We start from the raw sequence: 17253 nt of genomic DNA, 5'->3' as shown, positions 1-17253 counted from the left end.
TCTTAATGAGTTTAGTAGTACTAAACACAGAACTTTTTTCCACTAGGCACTTAAAGGTCTCCACATTCTGGCTGAAACCTACCTTACCAGACATATTCCATCGGATGTCCTTTTATGTATGTTCTATATAAGCTTAACTACCTTTCCCCCAAAATAAGCATTATCTTTCTCACTATTTTTTCATTCATGGGTTGTTGTCAAAACCTGGAATGCATTTCCTTCTAAAGGCTCAGTTCAGGTGCTGTACTTCCCATGCAATGCATGGGAATGACACCTGTACTATCCTTTAGAACAATTCGAACACCACATCATTCATCTCTTTCCTTAGTTATCAATAGTAAATTTTAGATACGTTCCTATCTCTCTGTATCTTTTTTTACAATATGCCCTACTAAACCACTTTCCTAGGAACAAAGCACACTTAAATGATACATTTTGTTTATCTCAAACACCACATAAGCCCTCATTCATGGCTCTCCTCCCCTTCCTCTCTTGCCTCAAAATTAGCTTTCTTTCTTCCCTTTTAACAGAGCTGATGCCATATATATTCAATTGTAAGCTCCTGGAAGTTGGGATTCTTATCTAATATTTCTTCCCTTTGTCTCCTAGATCACCCAGCTCAATCTTATATTTAAATTTTCAAAAAGGAATTTGGTAACAGAAATTAAATTAATTGGTGGTGTACAAAAGATATTTTTGAACATGCTAGCCTTACCTTTTAGGTGTTGGTGAAGCAAAACGTAACTCTTCAAAAGAATAATTTTCATAAACCTATGAAAAAAGATTTTAAAAACCTTTAAAATTGTTACAAATTTCCCTTAATAATAATCATCCTTGAAGGACCAGTGCAATTCCACTGGAAACATTCCCCTATCTCTTCTGTCATGAAATATTTCTCCTTGTGTAAAGTACTCATTATTTTACAGTCAATTCTCTTCAGTCACTCAAGTGACAGACTGAACACTCACCAGATATGTCAGACTTGTATGAAGGATTTTCAGTTTGGCCAAAAATCAAATTCACACAATGAAGATATTCAAAACCATGTCATGGGTTCTAGAACGACTTCAAATTAATAACTCCAAAAATACTATGAGTGATAAAATAGCAGTGGAACAAGAACTACCTACAGCTTTATAAGGTGACCAGGTTATAAAGATGACAATTTTTTTGCCATGTTAACTCATATAACAAATAAAAAAGTTCTAATACTTCGTTGAAAACAAACAAACAAAACCAACAAAATCCAAATCTGTCAAATTACTTGACAGTCTCATCTACATGGAACAGAGAAGAATCTGGAAACTTGGCTAAGTCACTAGGCAAAGCTCACAAAGAATCAATGAGGATTAGGTATTCCTTAAAGAATTTTTTTTCCTGAACACTTATACAAATGTGACATTGCTATCATAAACACTTTGCTGTCATTATGCGCTGCTAATAATAGCAATATTATCTTGTTTTCTTCCTTGTTATTTTTCATGTTTTGTTTAAATACTTCTAAATATCTGTGACAGAGGTAAGAATATCTCCATTCCTTAAAAGCCAGTCTTTACAAGCTACTTTAGTTGAAAATTTTATTAGCTGGATTCTAACTTTCTAGTAATGTTAAGCCTCTCCTAATTTGGCTGGTCTGGACCTGACATGACCATCTACCAATATATAAAGCATTTGCAGTTGGGTATGTGCTGTTAAAATTTATACAATGAAGTCATAGCTTTCAAAAACCTAGAATCTCCTCCCCACTATGATATGACTAGGACTTCAGTAGAGAACATCTGTTCTTCTAAAAGACTAAAACTGTATCAGCCAATCATCAAGCACTTATTAACCACCAACAATATGCTAAGTTCTTGAGATAAAAAAAGGCAAAACAGTTGCCTAGAAGGGACCTTATATTCTAACAGGAGATACAGGCACACATACATGCAATAGTCTCCCCTGTAAGAACAAAGCTCCTTTTAGAGACTGTTTTGCCTTTTTTTTTTAATCTCCAGAACTTTATAAATATGTATGGACTATATAAAAATTGAATACTTAATAGCTGAAAAGTAGGGCACTAGCAGCCAGGGGTCTGAGGAGAGAGTAAAAGTCTTCATGTAGGAAATTGTGGATAAGTTGGGTCATGAAGAAAACCAGTAATCCCAAGAGCTAGAGTTGAAGAGGGAGTACATTTCTGAGATAGAAAACCAATGCAGAAGCATGGAGATAGAGGACGGGCTTTGTATATGAGGAAAAAAAGGGCCAGTTTGGCTGACTGTAAGGAGAATAATGTGTAAGAACACTGAAAATGCAGGAAAAGGTCAGTTTGTGAAGAGAACCAAAGGAGTTTTTGTTGTATTCTAGAGTAAATGGGAAGCTACTAGAGTTGAATGAGTTGTGAAGTGACATGCTCAGATGCGGAGACAGGTAAGTTTGAAGGCAACAATGGAAGAACTAATAGATTGGCAGAAACAGAAGATTAAAGAGAGGAGGACAGGAGGGAACAAACATTTAATAATAGTATGTGCCAGGCATTGTGCTATATTATCTTATTTGATCCTCACAACCCTGTAAAGTAGATGCAATGTCTATTTCTAAGACATGGAGAGGTTAGACTTGGCAATAAGGTCCACCTCTTTATCACAGATAGAAGTAAATTAGGAAACAATAAAATCATGGTTTGTGAAATGAGGAGGATGGGGAAAGAAGGAATGCATGTCAAATAGCAATGGCTTTCTTGGTTCTCAGTTGAGAAGATGTTATGAAAAGGTGTTATGGGGAGAAAATGAGAAAAAAAGATAAGGCCTGAAAGAGTCTTTGGGGAGAATGGGACACAGAATCAATTAGGGATGAGTAAAAGGACTGCTTTGTTTCAGTAAAGGACAAGCTGAAATAGTTAATTTATAGTAGACCCAGCCAGTCAACAGAGATGACTTCTCCAGCTTTGTTCAATAGCACAAAGAGTATGAGGCAAATGGTCAGCATAGTCTAGGATTTAGGTTTTGTAAATCACAGTGAGGATGGAAAATATGGTTAGAAGAAGTAAGGGACAGGGAAAGATGGAATGATAGGGAATTATGCCTAGATAAAGGAATTTTAGATGTCTTGATAGTGGACACTTTTGAGTGACAATAAAGTCTAAACTGTAACCATCTCTGGGTGTATTTGAAGCGGAGTGGAAGAGAAGGTTCACTGGAGCTTAGGGAGTCAGGAACTTGCAGGAGAGGGTATTTGAAAGAATATTAATATGTGCACTGAAGTCTCATTGTATGAGGCAGGTGTTAGAATGGACAGGGAGGCTATAAACCAGGCATTGAACTCACTGAGAAAGGAGGGAAATATTCTAGAGCTTGACCAATGATGGAAGATGTGTTATGTGGGTAATTTGAGGAAAGGTGTTTGGGATAAGGGAAATGAAAAGAGGATGTTTCAGACTTGCTAAGTGGGTAATCTCGGTTACAGATAGGCTGGGATTAAAGGAGATTCAGGGTATAATAGGACTGAAATCAGGAGTATAACACAGAAGGGAAACAGAGATCTTTTAGGGAGAAGAGAAATTAAACTAAACAGACAAACACAGCAGGCTTACAGACTGGGACTTAGACTCAAACACAAGCTGAGGGAAATAGACTAGACTGAAATTAACAAACAGGCTTTAGTTAATTTCACAGGAAGGGACTTGTTTTGAAGTAACACCTTCCTTCAAGATGGATGCCCAGCTTCCCTCTAAGCCCAGAGTATGTTGTCTCTTTCCCTCTTCTTCCCTCTTGATAACTAACAGACAAATTACACTAATAGGACTGTTGAAACACAAAAGGGTTTATTTTGTTTGAAGGATGTTTGTTAGGAAGGTGGATCAAAGGAAAGCCCTATCAGTTGTCTCAGGAACCTCAGGTGGGGGAAGGGAAGTAAAGATGAGTCTGAGTAAGGACCTGCCTTTAAACTCAACTTTACAAAGTGCTATTGCTATCTAAAGGGAATAAATGATGACTGATTAACTATAACTAATGCTATCAATTAGGTAACCCTTCACAGATTTAACTCCTCTCTAATTACTCTCCTTATTAACTCCACAGACATATAAGGTAAGGGAGGGAAGGCAGGGATGGTATTAGTAAGGAAGATAAAAAGGGTTTATCTAAAATAATAATTTCTTAAGTAAATATATCAAAGCTAGGCTAAATTTCAATATTAAAGCTAGGTAATCAAGGCAGCTTGGCTGATTCACAACCTCCCTCCACGGAAGATCCAGCCAACTGTCTTTCCTCAAGATTCCAAACCCCTAACAGCTTTTGGAACTCAGCCAATGCTTGAAAAAACTATATCACCCCAATTCTGTATACTACAAATGCCCCTTTTCTTTTCAAAATGTGCAACTAGCACCATTTTAATAGTTACTAAAGTCTAAGGGATTACTACTCTTATACTAAGCTAAATTCTTACTAAGCTCTTATCCCTAACTAAGTTTGCAAAATAATAAAAGCTTGCTATCTCCTAAACTATGCTACAACTAAATAAGCTAAAACTAAGACGGGATAAGGTAAAAGTATAGGAGAGGAATGGGGATTTCATTTTTTCAAAAAAAATTTTGAACAGAAAGGAAAACAAATTACATTTTAAACATTCACACAGGGGGCAGCTGGGTAGCTCAGTGGAGTGAGAGTCAGGCCTAGAGACAGGAGGTCCTAGGTTCAAACCCGGCCTCAGCCACTTCCCAGCTGTGTGACCCTGGGCAAGTCACTTGACCCCCATTGCCCACCCTTACCAATCTTCTACCTATGAGACAACACACCGAAGTACAAGGGCCTAAAAATAAACAAACAAGTAAATAAATAAATGAATAAATAAAAAATAAACATTCCTACATTTTTAAGGCTAATTTTTGCTAACTAGAACAAAGTAATGAATCCTATCTATGCATTACCTAATTTTATGAACTACTCAGATAATATTAACTAAGAAAAGTTTTGCAAGTTTTTTCCAAATATGCTTCTAAATTGTAGTTCTCTTGTTAAAGTTAGTGTATGAATAGGTTAGTACACTTATGCCTATATTAGAAATGTTAGTAATAATAAGTAAGCCTATATCTTTTGTAAGTCTATTGGTCAAACCATAGACCTTTGTTATATACAATATTTACAAAGAAAATTTTAGAAAGATCTGTCCCTGTACTAACTTACTAAACTAAACTGTCCCTGTGTGTTAGTAAACTTATTGCTAATGGTTAGTAATCAAAATTACATATGTACATAACATGTCAGGTGATTTAAGTAGAACGGTGTCTGTACCATAGTAAGAGACTTTATTTTACTACGGCAGATATATCCTTCTCTCTTAAGTGAAAGTTTATGTTACGCATGTAAATGTGAAGTCAGGAAAATGTTTTATGTGTTGTCTATTGACTTATCCGTGTAATGACGTGTTACATACTTACTCCACCGGAATTCTTTTGCAATTAGCATGTACTGCTTGGATGGAATCTAGTGTTGTATGCAGTGAGAATTCTGTTGGGTGTAAGTTATCTCTTTTCCAAATACATGTGTCCCACGCTGATTCGATGTTCCTCTTCACAGTGTGGATGTCCTCTTTACGATAGATATATTTGGTCATGGATGTCTTTGTAGTTCTCAGGTTTGCTGTCCTTGTGACGATCTGCGTAGTCAGCAACAAGTGAGATGTTCGATGCACCCGCGCTTGTCAACTTCTGATTTGTATTGCTTTGATGCACCAGCGCTTGTCACCTTCTGATTTGTGTCAGGAACAAATTTTTAAATGTCTATCATATATGATTATTTTCTCTTTTTTTCTTTTATGATTTTAATAAAGATGATTATTATAGGTAACCAAAATAAATAAAAAGTTCGCGATTAAGTCTTTGTGCTTTCATTCATTCATCGTCATCAGTTTCTAGATCTGGTATTGATTGCAAATCAAATGTTGTGTCTTCTTCCTTCATTGATTCTTTTTCATTATCATAATTATTTACAGATGATTCTTCTAAGTGATTGATATTGGGATAATCATTTGGGTGCAAAATCTGATTGTTTACTGGTTCTTGGTCTACTTCTGCTTCTGATTCATGCTCTGATTGTTGTTCTGTTTGTTGCTCTGTTTCTATGGTCTTATGAATAGATTTTGGATTTACTGAGGACTTGCTTGATTGTTCAGTTGGTGCTAATTGATCTTTGTTTTGCATAGTTTCTGGGTCTTGTGGTCATTGTTGTAGGCACATGTCTTTAGCTGGCTTGACATGGGTGACATGGAACCACGGATCTTTTCCTTCAATTTTGATTGCACTTGGAGTTGTTAATATTATTTGGAAAGGTCCAAGCCATTTGGGTTCTAACACAGTCTTCCTAGCGAAGTTTCTGGTGTAAACATAATCTCCGGGTTGGAAGTTGTGTAGATCAAAATCAAAAGGTACTCTTTGATGTATCAAGCCTAATTTGTGAAGTTGATTTAATCGTTGCTTGAGCAATTTGATATATTCATATAGCTTGCATTCCATACCTAGGTGTGATAATTTGTGAATGCTCTGAGGTGCTTTGCCATGGAATGGTGGATGTCCATACAGCATTTCAAATGGTGAAATATGTGTGATGCTGTTGGGTTGGCTTCTTAGGTGGAATAGTGCTAATGGCACTGCATGAGGCCATTTCATATGAGATTCTGCACATAATTTTGCTATAAGATTTTTTAGACTTTTATTCACTCGTTCAATCTGTCCGCTAGACTGGGGTCTAAATATTGAGTGAAGATGTCTCTTAATTCCTAATGTTTCATAAACTGTAGCTAGAATCTTATTTGTGAAATGAGACCCAGAATCTGATGCAATATGTAATGGTATAGAGAATCTAGGTATTAATTCTCTTAGATTTTCACCACAAAAGCTGAGGTGTTATGCTTTGCTGGAAAAGCTTCTGGCCATTTAGTTAATCTATCCACTATTACTAAAGCATATCTATAACCATTACTCCTTGGCATTGTGATCAATTTGTAAGCATTCAAATGGTGTGTAAGCTAAAGGTTTTCCTCCCAGACTATGAACTTTTGTGATTGTCTGGTTGTAATGCATACAAATTTTGCACCTCTGTGAAATTCTCATAGCAACTTCATATATGCCCCTTGCATTCCAATACCTATTTATAGAATCTCCCATGCCCAGAGTTCCATAATGCCCTTTCTGGTGTAGTGCATTGCAAAATGCGTAATATAAGGATTTAGGTAACATCGGTTTTCCATTTGCTCCTAACCAAACTCCGTTAACAAGGTATGCACCATGATGTTTCATCCAATCCTTCACTTCCTTTGGGGAGTATGCATTTTTTAGATCTTCTTCCTCCACCAAAGATGAGTTCAGAATTGTCAGAGGTCCATATCTTGCTGCATATCTGGCAGTCACGTCAGCTCCTTTGTTCCCTAATTCCACTGGTCCTTGGGTTTTTGTATGAGCTTTGCAATGGATTACTGACACTTGGGCTGGTAATTGGATTGCATCCAACAACTGATTAATTAAATTGCCATACGCTATTTGTTTGCCATTTGATGTAATGAAACCTCGATTTTTCCAAATTATGGCAGAATGATGGACGCTCGGAAAAGCATAACGAGAATCGGTAAAAATGTTAGCTTTTAGATTTTCTGCAATTTTTAGAGCATAGATTAGGCCAATTAATTCTGCTCCTTGAGCACTCATGGTAGATGGTAATGATGAGTACCAAAGTGTTTCAGAGGCTGTCACTATGGCTACTCCGGTATATCTCTGATTGCCTACTACATATGACGATCCATCTGTGAATAAGGTAATATCAGGGTCTTTCATTGGCTTATCGTCTAAATCAGGTCTTGTTTTATGCATGATGTTAAGTGCATCTTCACAGATGTGTAGACTTTCTCCTTCCAGAGGTAAATCTGGAATCAGAGTAGTAGGATTTATGTTTCTGCACCAGTGAAAAGTTATATTTTCACTAGCCAACAGAATCGTTTGGTAACTTGATAATCTCTGAGAAGTGAATGCCTGTAAGTTGGTGTTTCTTAACGTAGATTCCACTTGGTGTTGGGAAAATACTTTCAGTTCACTCCCTAATACCAAGGATGAAGATTTTCTAATCATGATGGCTACAGCGGCTATGGCTTTTAAACAACTAGGCATACCACAAATCACTGAATCTAACTTAGAGCTGTAGTAAGCAACTGGTCTAAGTCTATTTCCAAATGTTTGTGTGAGAACACTGGAGGCTATCCCTTTGTCTTCATGCACATATAGTAGGAATGGTTTGTCATGATCAGGGATACCTAGGGCTGGAGCTGATAGAGTAAGTGATTTCAATTTCCCTAATGCATGGATATGTTCTTTATTCAGCTTTAAGGGTTCTGGAACTTCCTTCTTGGTTAGCTCTATCAGAGGTCTTGCAATGTAAGCATAACCTGGAATCCAGTTTCTACAGAAGCTCGTTATTCCTATGATTGCCCTGAGTTGCTTTTTGGTCGTAGGCAAACTCAAATTTTGTATATCTTGTGTTCTCTTTTTGGAAATTTTTCTGGAGCCTTTCTCTAAGATGAATCCTAAATAATTTACTTTTTCCTTCACGAATTGAAGTTTCAATTTGGAAATGTTATGGCCCCTTTTTCCTAGCTCTTTGATCAAGTGTACGCTATCAGTGTAACAGACTTCAGCAGATGGTGACATTAGCAGGATGTCATCAACATAATGTACCATTTTGCTGTCAAGGAATGTTATCGACTCAAGGTCTCTCTGCAGAATTTGGCAAAAGAGTGAAGCTGAATCTGCAAATCCCTGGGGCAAACACGTCCCGAAGACAGATTTACCCTCCCAGGAGAAAGCGAACAGCTTCTGGCTGTCCCTGTGCAGGGGAACAGAGAAGTATGCAGAGCTCAAGTCCAGAACAGTAAACCAAGCTGCTTCAGGTGGAATTGCTGCAATGATTTGCGATGGACTTGGTACCATGGCATAGGTCTTTTGCACATGGTCATTTATTGCTCTTAGATCTTGAACTAAACGCCATTGAGTCTTTCCATCAGGAGATAATTTTGCTTTCTTTATTGACATGATTGGTGTATTGTATTGTGAAAATCCATATTTTAATATCCTTTGCTCCAATAAACTCTCTATAATGGGTTTCACTCCTTCTATCGCTTCTTGACTAAGTCTGAACTGAGGAATTCTTGGAGGTAAGCCTTCTTTCACCTCTATCTTTACTGGTTCCGCTGACAATATCCTGCACACCTCATTTGAATTTTTAGCCCACACATAATCTGGAATGTCATCTGGAAACTCATAGATGTTATCAGTTGATTGGTATGATGGTTCCTCACTACATGTGTCTAAAATAAAATGGGATGGTGTTTCAGAGATCTCTTAGGTATGTGTAAATAAATTTGCCCATCCGGTTGACATTGGATGGTTGCAGCCAATTTGCATAGAAGATCTCTTCCCACGAGGTTTGAAGGACATGATGGCATCAATAGGAAGGTGTGTTCAAGAGTCAGAGGTCCAAATTTTAACATTTTAACTTTTAGCTTTGGGACTTGTTGTGCTACCCCAGAAGCTCCTCTTACTCTTAAACTGCCTTGAAATTGACATCCTTCAGGTGGTTCTCATAGTAGGGAACAAGTTGCCCCGTGTCCAGTAATCCCTCATAGTGCACTCCCCCGATTTCTAAAGTAACTAAGGGTTCTCCACTGTCATTGGACTTCACTGGCACTAAGGGTAATAAAGAATCCTCAGTATTTTGTGTACACTTGTCATTGATTCTTTGTTGCGTATGGTCTTTTGTTTCTAAACCCAAACTTCCTATAGCACCATTAGGCAAGTTCAGTTTAGAATCCGGATTACAGAAAGCAGGCTTAAAGAGCATACTCTCATTGAGAGCTTGTAAGTCATCGTCATTATTGCAAATTCCATGTTGGCTTTCATTAAGGGCTTCAGAAATGGAAGTTTGATTTGTTCTATCTTCCATTCTGCTCTTTAAAGAATTGTGGAGCCTCAAATCAGCAATCTCTCCTTCAGTAGTCTCCGGGATTGTATGATAGTTAGATTGTGTTCCCTTCAACACTTCAGGTTCAATTACTGATTCAAAAGCTGACTGTTGTTCCCTATTTTGCCCTACTGTTTTTGTGACTGACATTAGATGATTTTTATTTTTATCAATCACAGTAACAGTCTCGATGTTATGTTCAGCCACACTGATTGTAGAAGAAGGCAACTGTTCCCTATCTCTTCCCCAAAGTTTAGGATGAAATTCTATAGCTAAGGGGTTGAGAAAGGTGGATTTTGACTTTCCTACACAGCTGCTATCATTTTTTAAATCAGTGGGTCGTTTCTTTAAAATCAAGTTCTTGCCAACCTCTAGACTTTTTTGCTCTTTAACCTCTAACTGTGACCTTATGTCTAAAGCAATTGCATGGGAAAGAACTGTTGCATCTAATTCTAAACTTGTTTGCAAATTTTCTTGATGTGATTCTTTGCAATGGTTTGATTCATGCTTCCCACCCAATGTGTGTGATATGGAATGAGAAAGCTGATCCCTTATATAATCATCCTCCTGAATGCCAAAGATTTCTTTGCTCATTTGCATTATATCTTCCCATTGCTCATTATCTACCACAGACCTATGTGTATCCTCTGTGTAGATTACTTTAGACACCTTTTCTATTTTGCCTTGATTTCTCATTTTGCTTCCCTCAATTCTCTTAGACTCTGCCACACCCAAATTACACTGATTGATAGGTTTTAAATTAGAAATCTCGATTCATAATGATTTTTTCGGTTTTGTGCCCATTTGTATATATCTCTCCATATCATCTAACGAAGGTGTTTCACTGTACTTTTTGCATGTGTGATTGCAGCAAGTATCCGTATGTTTTTCTTGATCATATCTATTTGATTCATTATTTCTAGCCCACTTTGAATTATAAAATGTTTTTCTATTATCTCTTTGATTATTGGGTTTTGAAAAATCAATTTGCTTATATTTACAAAAATGAATCACGTGCCCGATCTTCCCACACAAGTAGCATCGGGGTGCTGATTTTGATTTTGCTAGAAAGGATCAACGAGGATTTTGTTATCCAATGGGTTTTAGGCACAATGAGAGGGAGAAGATCAAAGGAGCACAAGAGAAAGAGTTCTAATAAGAAGGGAAGTTTGTTAGTTTCAGAGATCCCAGTTCAAGTGGTGGCAGAAAAGGTAGAAGAGAGGAAGCAGGTGTCAGGTTAAAGGGGTTGTATGTGAGAAAGCAGTAGCAGGACTTAAGGAACAGAGACTGTTCTTAAGTAGTCAAAGATTCACTACCACAGAAACTGGAAGGGAAAAAAGGCGTGAGAATTTGTCCAACTTGAAATCAATTACCTTCATCATAGTAATGGCAATATAACGAGCTTCCTTTACAATCATTGGTTCATAAGAAGCATCAAGTTTTGGTGATGCAAGCCCACCAAATGTCATATCAGGGCTCGTGGAAGTAGCTGGTGCTGAAGGACTTCCTGGAATCCTTTGAAGCTTCTTCACTTGTTCTTGTTGCAAAGATGTCTTTTTCTGGGAAACAGGAACAGCCTTCACTTCCACCTATCACAATAAAGTACAGTTAATTTCACAAATTAAAAATGTGAAATAGCTATTCTGTATTCATATATGAAAAACCAAGGCATAAATCTTATAATAACATGACCTACAAGAGAAGTAATGAATTGTAGACCTCTTCCAAGACAACTTAGTTATAAGAACTATAAGAAAGGCCTTGTTATATTATTATTTTTACCTATAATATGATTTCATTGCATGAACCACAGGCATGGTCAAATATTGAAATTTCCATATACTCAGAAAAATAAAGTGATCATTTAATGTTATATATAAAACCAAAATCAAATAAAACCAAATTATTCATAATAAATACTAAGAAAAAGTGTCATATGTAAAAAGTAATTCTTTAATTCCTTTTTATACATATGAATGAAAGACTGTGTTATAGTGGGAAGAACACTGGATTTGGAATCTGAAGATCTGGATTCGAGATCAGGCTCAGTTATTTACTTGGTTGACATTATTGGAGCTAGAGGAAGTCACCAATCTCTGTAAGCTTCAGTTTTCTAACTGTTACAATGTAGACAACCTACAAAGTTGTTTTGAGAAAAGTGTTCTGTATAGTTCTAGTGTTATATAAACGTGAGCTATCTATAAAATGAAATAAAACTCGATGTCTTAAAAATTTTTTCCCTGAACATAAATGTCAAATAAAAGAAGCACTTTTCTAAACAAAGTAGAACAGAAAAAGAGTACATGAAACTGGGAATTTTTATGTAGATCTTGCTTTTTAAAGTATGTGATCAAGTCAACATTTAATTTTCAAAACTGTCCTGCTACCCTGCATGTCCTGCTGGACTTCCTTTGGTTCTCTTCTGTACATCTGAAAATAAATACTTTATTCTGGATGGAGGTGGATCAGCAAATTGGATATTGCCATAAGGAATGCAATAGTTATTCTATTTTTCAAAGGGCCAGAGGAAATGCTCAGTATTGACTGATTCTTGGAAGGAAAATGAATAGTGATTTTCTAATAGTTTGTGGAGAAAAAGAGAAAATTTCATTTTGCAAAGAAAAATGTTTATGTACCAAGCTGATTTTCCAGAAATCAGATACTTTATGCTCAAAGTTGGACTGTTATGTATAGTTTGCTTTCTAGAGTAAATTAGAATTCTTCAGTTGTACAAAGTTTGTACAAAAATGGAGATTCTCATTATAATGAAACTTTTATATGTATTTCTTCATAACCGTACATAAGACTATTTTAAGAGAGACAAAAAGCATTATTGTGATTAATTCCTAAAATTAATTGGGGTATAGGATTTACTATTTTCAAACATCATTACAAAATGGGCATTTTGACTCTTTTTTAACCCTGAGATATAGTGGCTATGCTTGTCAGATACATAAAACATATTTAAAGCCTTGAATACCCGCGAAGTGAATCTATATTACACTTCAGTTTACTGAATTTATCTTAACTACCAGCAATTTATACATTAATAAAAAATATACTATGTGTATATTTTAAAATTAAGTTTCAACACGATGGCTTCTTTAGAAAATATCTTCCTAGTTTTCTGCAAATTAATGGGCTGTAACTATTAAAGGGTTTGATTACTAGTTATATCATTCCTGGATGGTTTGAAGCCTATGTTTAGTACTATTTCGTTTATGAATTGACCATTTCTGAATGTCAAGAATGTTAGTTATTTTAAACCTTTTCATACTGTTTAATTTTTCATCTTTAAATTATTTTCAGCTTTACATTAACAATACTGCTGATATGATAAAATTACTGTTTTTGTAAAGATATCTAATTGTATAAAAATGTAATTTATAATTAAATCTACTTAATATCTCAGAAAAATGCATTAATGATCTTTCTTCCCTCCTTCTCTTCTCTCTTTCTCTTTCTTTGACCATAATTCTATCCCTCTTCTTATCGTCCCAATAATATTCAATTTAAAAACAAAATCTGCGTGTAATATATGATCACTCAAAAAGAATTATACATTTGCTCAGTCCAAAAATTTTTGTTTCATTCTGTGCTTTGAATCCATTAGCCTTCTTATCAGTATGTAGGTATTAAGTTTCATCAGCAGTCTTCGGGAATTGTGATTGTTCAGTTCATTGATCACAATATTTTGAAGTTCTTCTTCTTTATAAGTTATTGTATATTCTCCTGGATCTGCTCAATATGCATAAAAGGCACATAGATTTTCTCAGGTTTTTCTATACCATTCATTTTCTTAATTTTTACGTTACAATGACATTCCATTATATTAATATACATAACTTGTCTGTATTCCCCAAAATGATGGAGATTGGCTAAGTTTCCATTTCTTTGCTATAACAAAAAGAGCTGCTATAAATATTTGTGAACATTTACATCCTTCTTGGTCATTTCCAAATGATGCTACCTCAACTATGGGCATACTCCTCAATTTCTTCCCACTGGAACTACATGGACTCTACTCTGGGTCCCCTGATAAATTAGTTTTTGCCTTAGCTCTTGCTTGGAAACATGTTATTCCATATGCTCTCCTGATCCCATTCTTTGAAGGCTCCCTTTTATGTATAGTCTTCCTCCCAAAGAACATAAATTTTGTCTTCAGTTATTTGTATTTGTATCTCTTGTGCTTAGCACAGTGTCTAGCACAAAGCACTGGATGAATGCTTTATCATACAATCATTCATTTTCTTCTTTCCTTGGCCTCTTTGAGGCCTATTAATTGTATTACTCAGTCAAAAGGTAAGTATAGTTAGATGACCTTGGGGACACAGTCCCATACTACATTCTAGAATGGCCAGACCATTTCACAACTCCATCAACAGTGGGAATTAATGTGCCTTTTTCCAACGTAGACCCTTGTAACAACTGTAATTATCCATTTTTGTCATGCTTGACAATCAGATGCATGAAAAAAGTACTATTTCAGGTTGTGAAGAACATAGCACTCAATACTCAGAGAATACAGTTAATAGAGATAATAAAACTAGATAATAGAGACTTAGGACATACCAGACCCTAATCTTAGATCCAGAAGTGAGAAAATCCTGATACAAAGTTTTAACTCAAGAAATAAGTCTGGATATTCTGATAATTAAGAGATATTACAGAGACAGAGACTAAAATACAAACCCAGAAGAAAGGAATGATGTGAAAGCATTTATAAGCAAATGCTCAAAGAAAACAAAAATTTGGACACAAAGTCAACTAAAATTTTGTAAAGAAATAAAGCAAGAGAAATAATGGAAAAAAAAAAAGTAGAGAGGAGTGAGCAGTAATAGATCTGAAACTAGACAATAAACCAGTAATCAACACAACTATTCATTACTTCTTAAAAACAAAACAAAACAAAAACAGAGGTTAATCACGGAAAAGATTCGATAAATAACATACATATGACAATAAACTTAGAAGTTCAATTACTGGGGTATGGTTTCATCATTCAACAAATGGTATTGGGAAAACTAGAAAGCAATCTGGCAGTTATTAGATTTATTAGATTTAGACCAATACCTCAGAATTTTTACACACATATATATATATATATATATATATGAAGTTCCAAATGGATACATGACAAATATAAAAAGGTCATGTAACAAATAAATTAGACAATAAGGAAGAAATTTCCTTTTGGATCTATGGATAGGGGAAAAGTTCTTGACAAAGAGAATGATAGAAAATAAAAATGGTCAGTTTTAGTAACCCAAGATTAAGAAGTTGTTTTTTTCTCCCAGACAGAAACAATGCAACTAAAATTAAAAGGGAAAGTAGTAACAGATAAAAATTTTGCAGGAAGTTTCTCTGATAAAGGTTTATTTCCAAAATAGGTAAGGAAATGATTCATGTTTCAGGGAATAATAACCATAATCAAATAACACAAACATTTTCAAAAGAGGATATCTATGCTGTAAAGTCATTTGAAAAAATATTCCAAATCATTAATAAACAAATACAAATTGAAGTTAAACCTCAAGTTCCATCTCATACCTATAAGATTAACAAAGATGAAAACATTTAAAAATGATGGCACCATCATTTTTGGAGATAATATATTGTGGAAAGAGATAAATAATGTGGAGTTGTGAATAGATCTAGCCATTCTAGAAAGGATTTGGGGAAAATGCCTACAGTGCCTTTTAAATCACCAACTACAGTATATCCTTTTACCAAGAGATACAATCCAAGGTCTATATGCTAAGGAGAACAAAGAAAAAAATTTAAGGATAAACATTTACAAAAATATAATAGCTATTTTGGTGAGTTTTCCTCCTGGATTTCTCTCTACTATTAGAAATGGAAAACAGGAAGATAAAGTGCAAAAGGATACAGGGTGGAAATTGAGTGGCTCACAGACAGAACTCAAAAGGAGAGTGTTCCAAAAGAGTGTCAGGGAAGAAAATAAGGAGAGGACTTGAAGCTGAGAGAGAGCTGAGTTCCTGTTTGGTTCAGAATGTGGAGGGAGAACTTCCTGGAGGGGTTAACTGACTTTCCCAGAGAGGAGAGGTTGACCTGAGGGTGGATCCCTCAGCCCATCTTTCCAGCTACTGGACTTATTTCCACCTGTTCCTGCCTTTTGGTTGCTGATCTGAATTTACTATACAGTTGTGTTCCTGAAAAGAAAGTGAGCCTTAACCGAGATTGTCATCCATTCAAGGAGATTTACAGGCTTTTGCCTGTAGGGTCTTGGGTGACTCTGACATTCAGTCATCCTCCTAATTCAGCAACTTGAACTATATATTGCTTTACCAAAGACTGTTTTGGAGGGCCATAGTCAGGAAAGCTAGTCAGGGTTTTTTGGGGTACAGAGAGGCGAAGGTGTTACTAACCTCAAGTCATAAAAGATGGATCCATGAGGATCCCTTATTTAGTGGGAGGAGTATTTAGAGATTTTAGAATTAGGGTTTGCCTTGGCCTTCCTTCCCAATCCCTTTCATTGTTTATACATCATATTAAACCTTTTTGTTAATATAATACATATCAGATTGTATTATTGAAACAATCAGGTCTGCAGGCAGACATTTTGGCCTGTCAGCCTGAGACAGACAGAGACTTTGGACTTTACAACTTACCGGCATTTTAAGACAGTAAACCCACTTCTTTCAGTTGGCCAAGCCAGGTAGGCTAGAATCTGGTCAAGCTGAGCAGTTTTGAGAAGAGCAACTACAGATTTTATTTCTTAATTGTCTTCATTATTTTCTTCTGTTGACATAGATTTTCCAATTTCGGTTTCTTGTTTGGGGCTTTGCCTTTGGGTCAGACTCTACTCCCTTCCTTTCTCTTTGATGGTGCTAGTGGGTTCCACTTGGTCCTACAAATTGTGACTTAAGACTGCCCAGCTTTTCACAGGAATTACTGGCTAGATAAAGATGGACCCTTTTTTGTATTCTTTTCATACAATTCTGCATCTAGAGTTGGCTTTATGGTCCTAACAACCCCAATCAGATGCTGCTGATTTTGTTGGGAGGAGGCCTCTTACTAGACTTCAGGTGCTTCTCTGACTCTATCTCCTGCTGTGTTTTGATTGTGGGCTGCCTGAATGCTGACGTGCAATGGTGGTATGCCTCCGTTTCTGGCTGTGGTTCAAATACAAGCCACCTGTGCTCTGGGTTGGGCCTGGGTTGCCTATCTGGTCCTGCCTTCTGTTATGGGTCAAACAGGGGCTGCTTGGGCCCCAGTCTAGTCCTGTCTCCTGCTGTGGGTCCAGGCAACT

The 17253-nt window shown here is 36.2% G+C and overlaps 1 protein-coding gene across 1 annotated transcript in view; it reads right to left on the bottom strand.

Annotated features, from left to right (window-relative positions):
* Window positions 1-17253, bottom strand: part of MYCBP2 (MYC binding protein 2) — a 344646-nt gene that overhangs the window by 105794 nt on the left and 221599 nt on the right. The window contains exons 47-48 of the mRNA XM_044670580.1: window positions 11354-11569; window positions 716-771 (exon numbers count right to left, since the gene is read on the bottom strand). Coding sequence (XP_044526515.1) covers window positions 716-771; window positions 11354-11569 — 272 coding nt within the window. The remainder of the gene's footprint in view (window positions 1-715; window positions 772-11353; window positions 11570-17253) is intronic.

This window comes from Gracilinanus agilis, chromosome 3 (genome assembly GCF_016433145.1).
Source record: "Gracilinanus agilis isolate LMUSP501 chromosome 3, AgileGrace, whole genome shotgun sequence".
Lineage (NCBI taxonomy): Eukaryota > Metazoa > Chordata > Mammalia > Didelphimorphia > Didelphidae > Gracilinanus > Gracilinanus agilis.
Note: the sequence above shows the minus strand (reverse complement) of the source record. Positions and strands in the feature narration are given on the sequence as shown.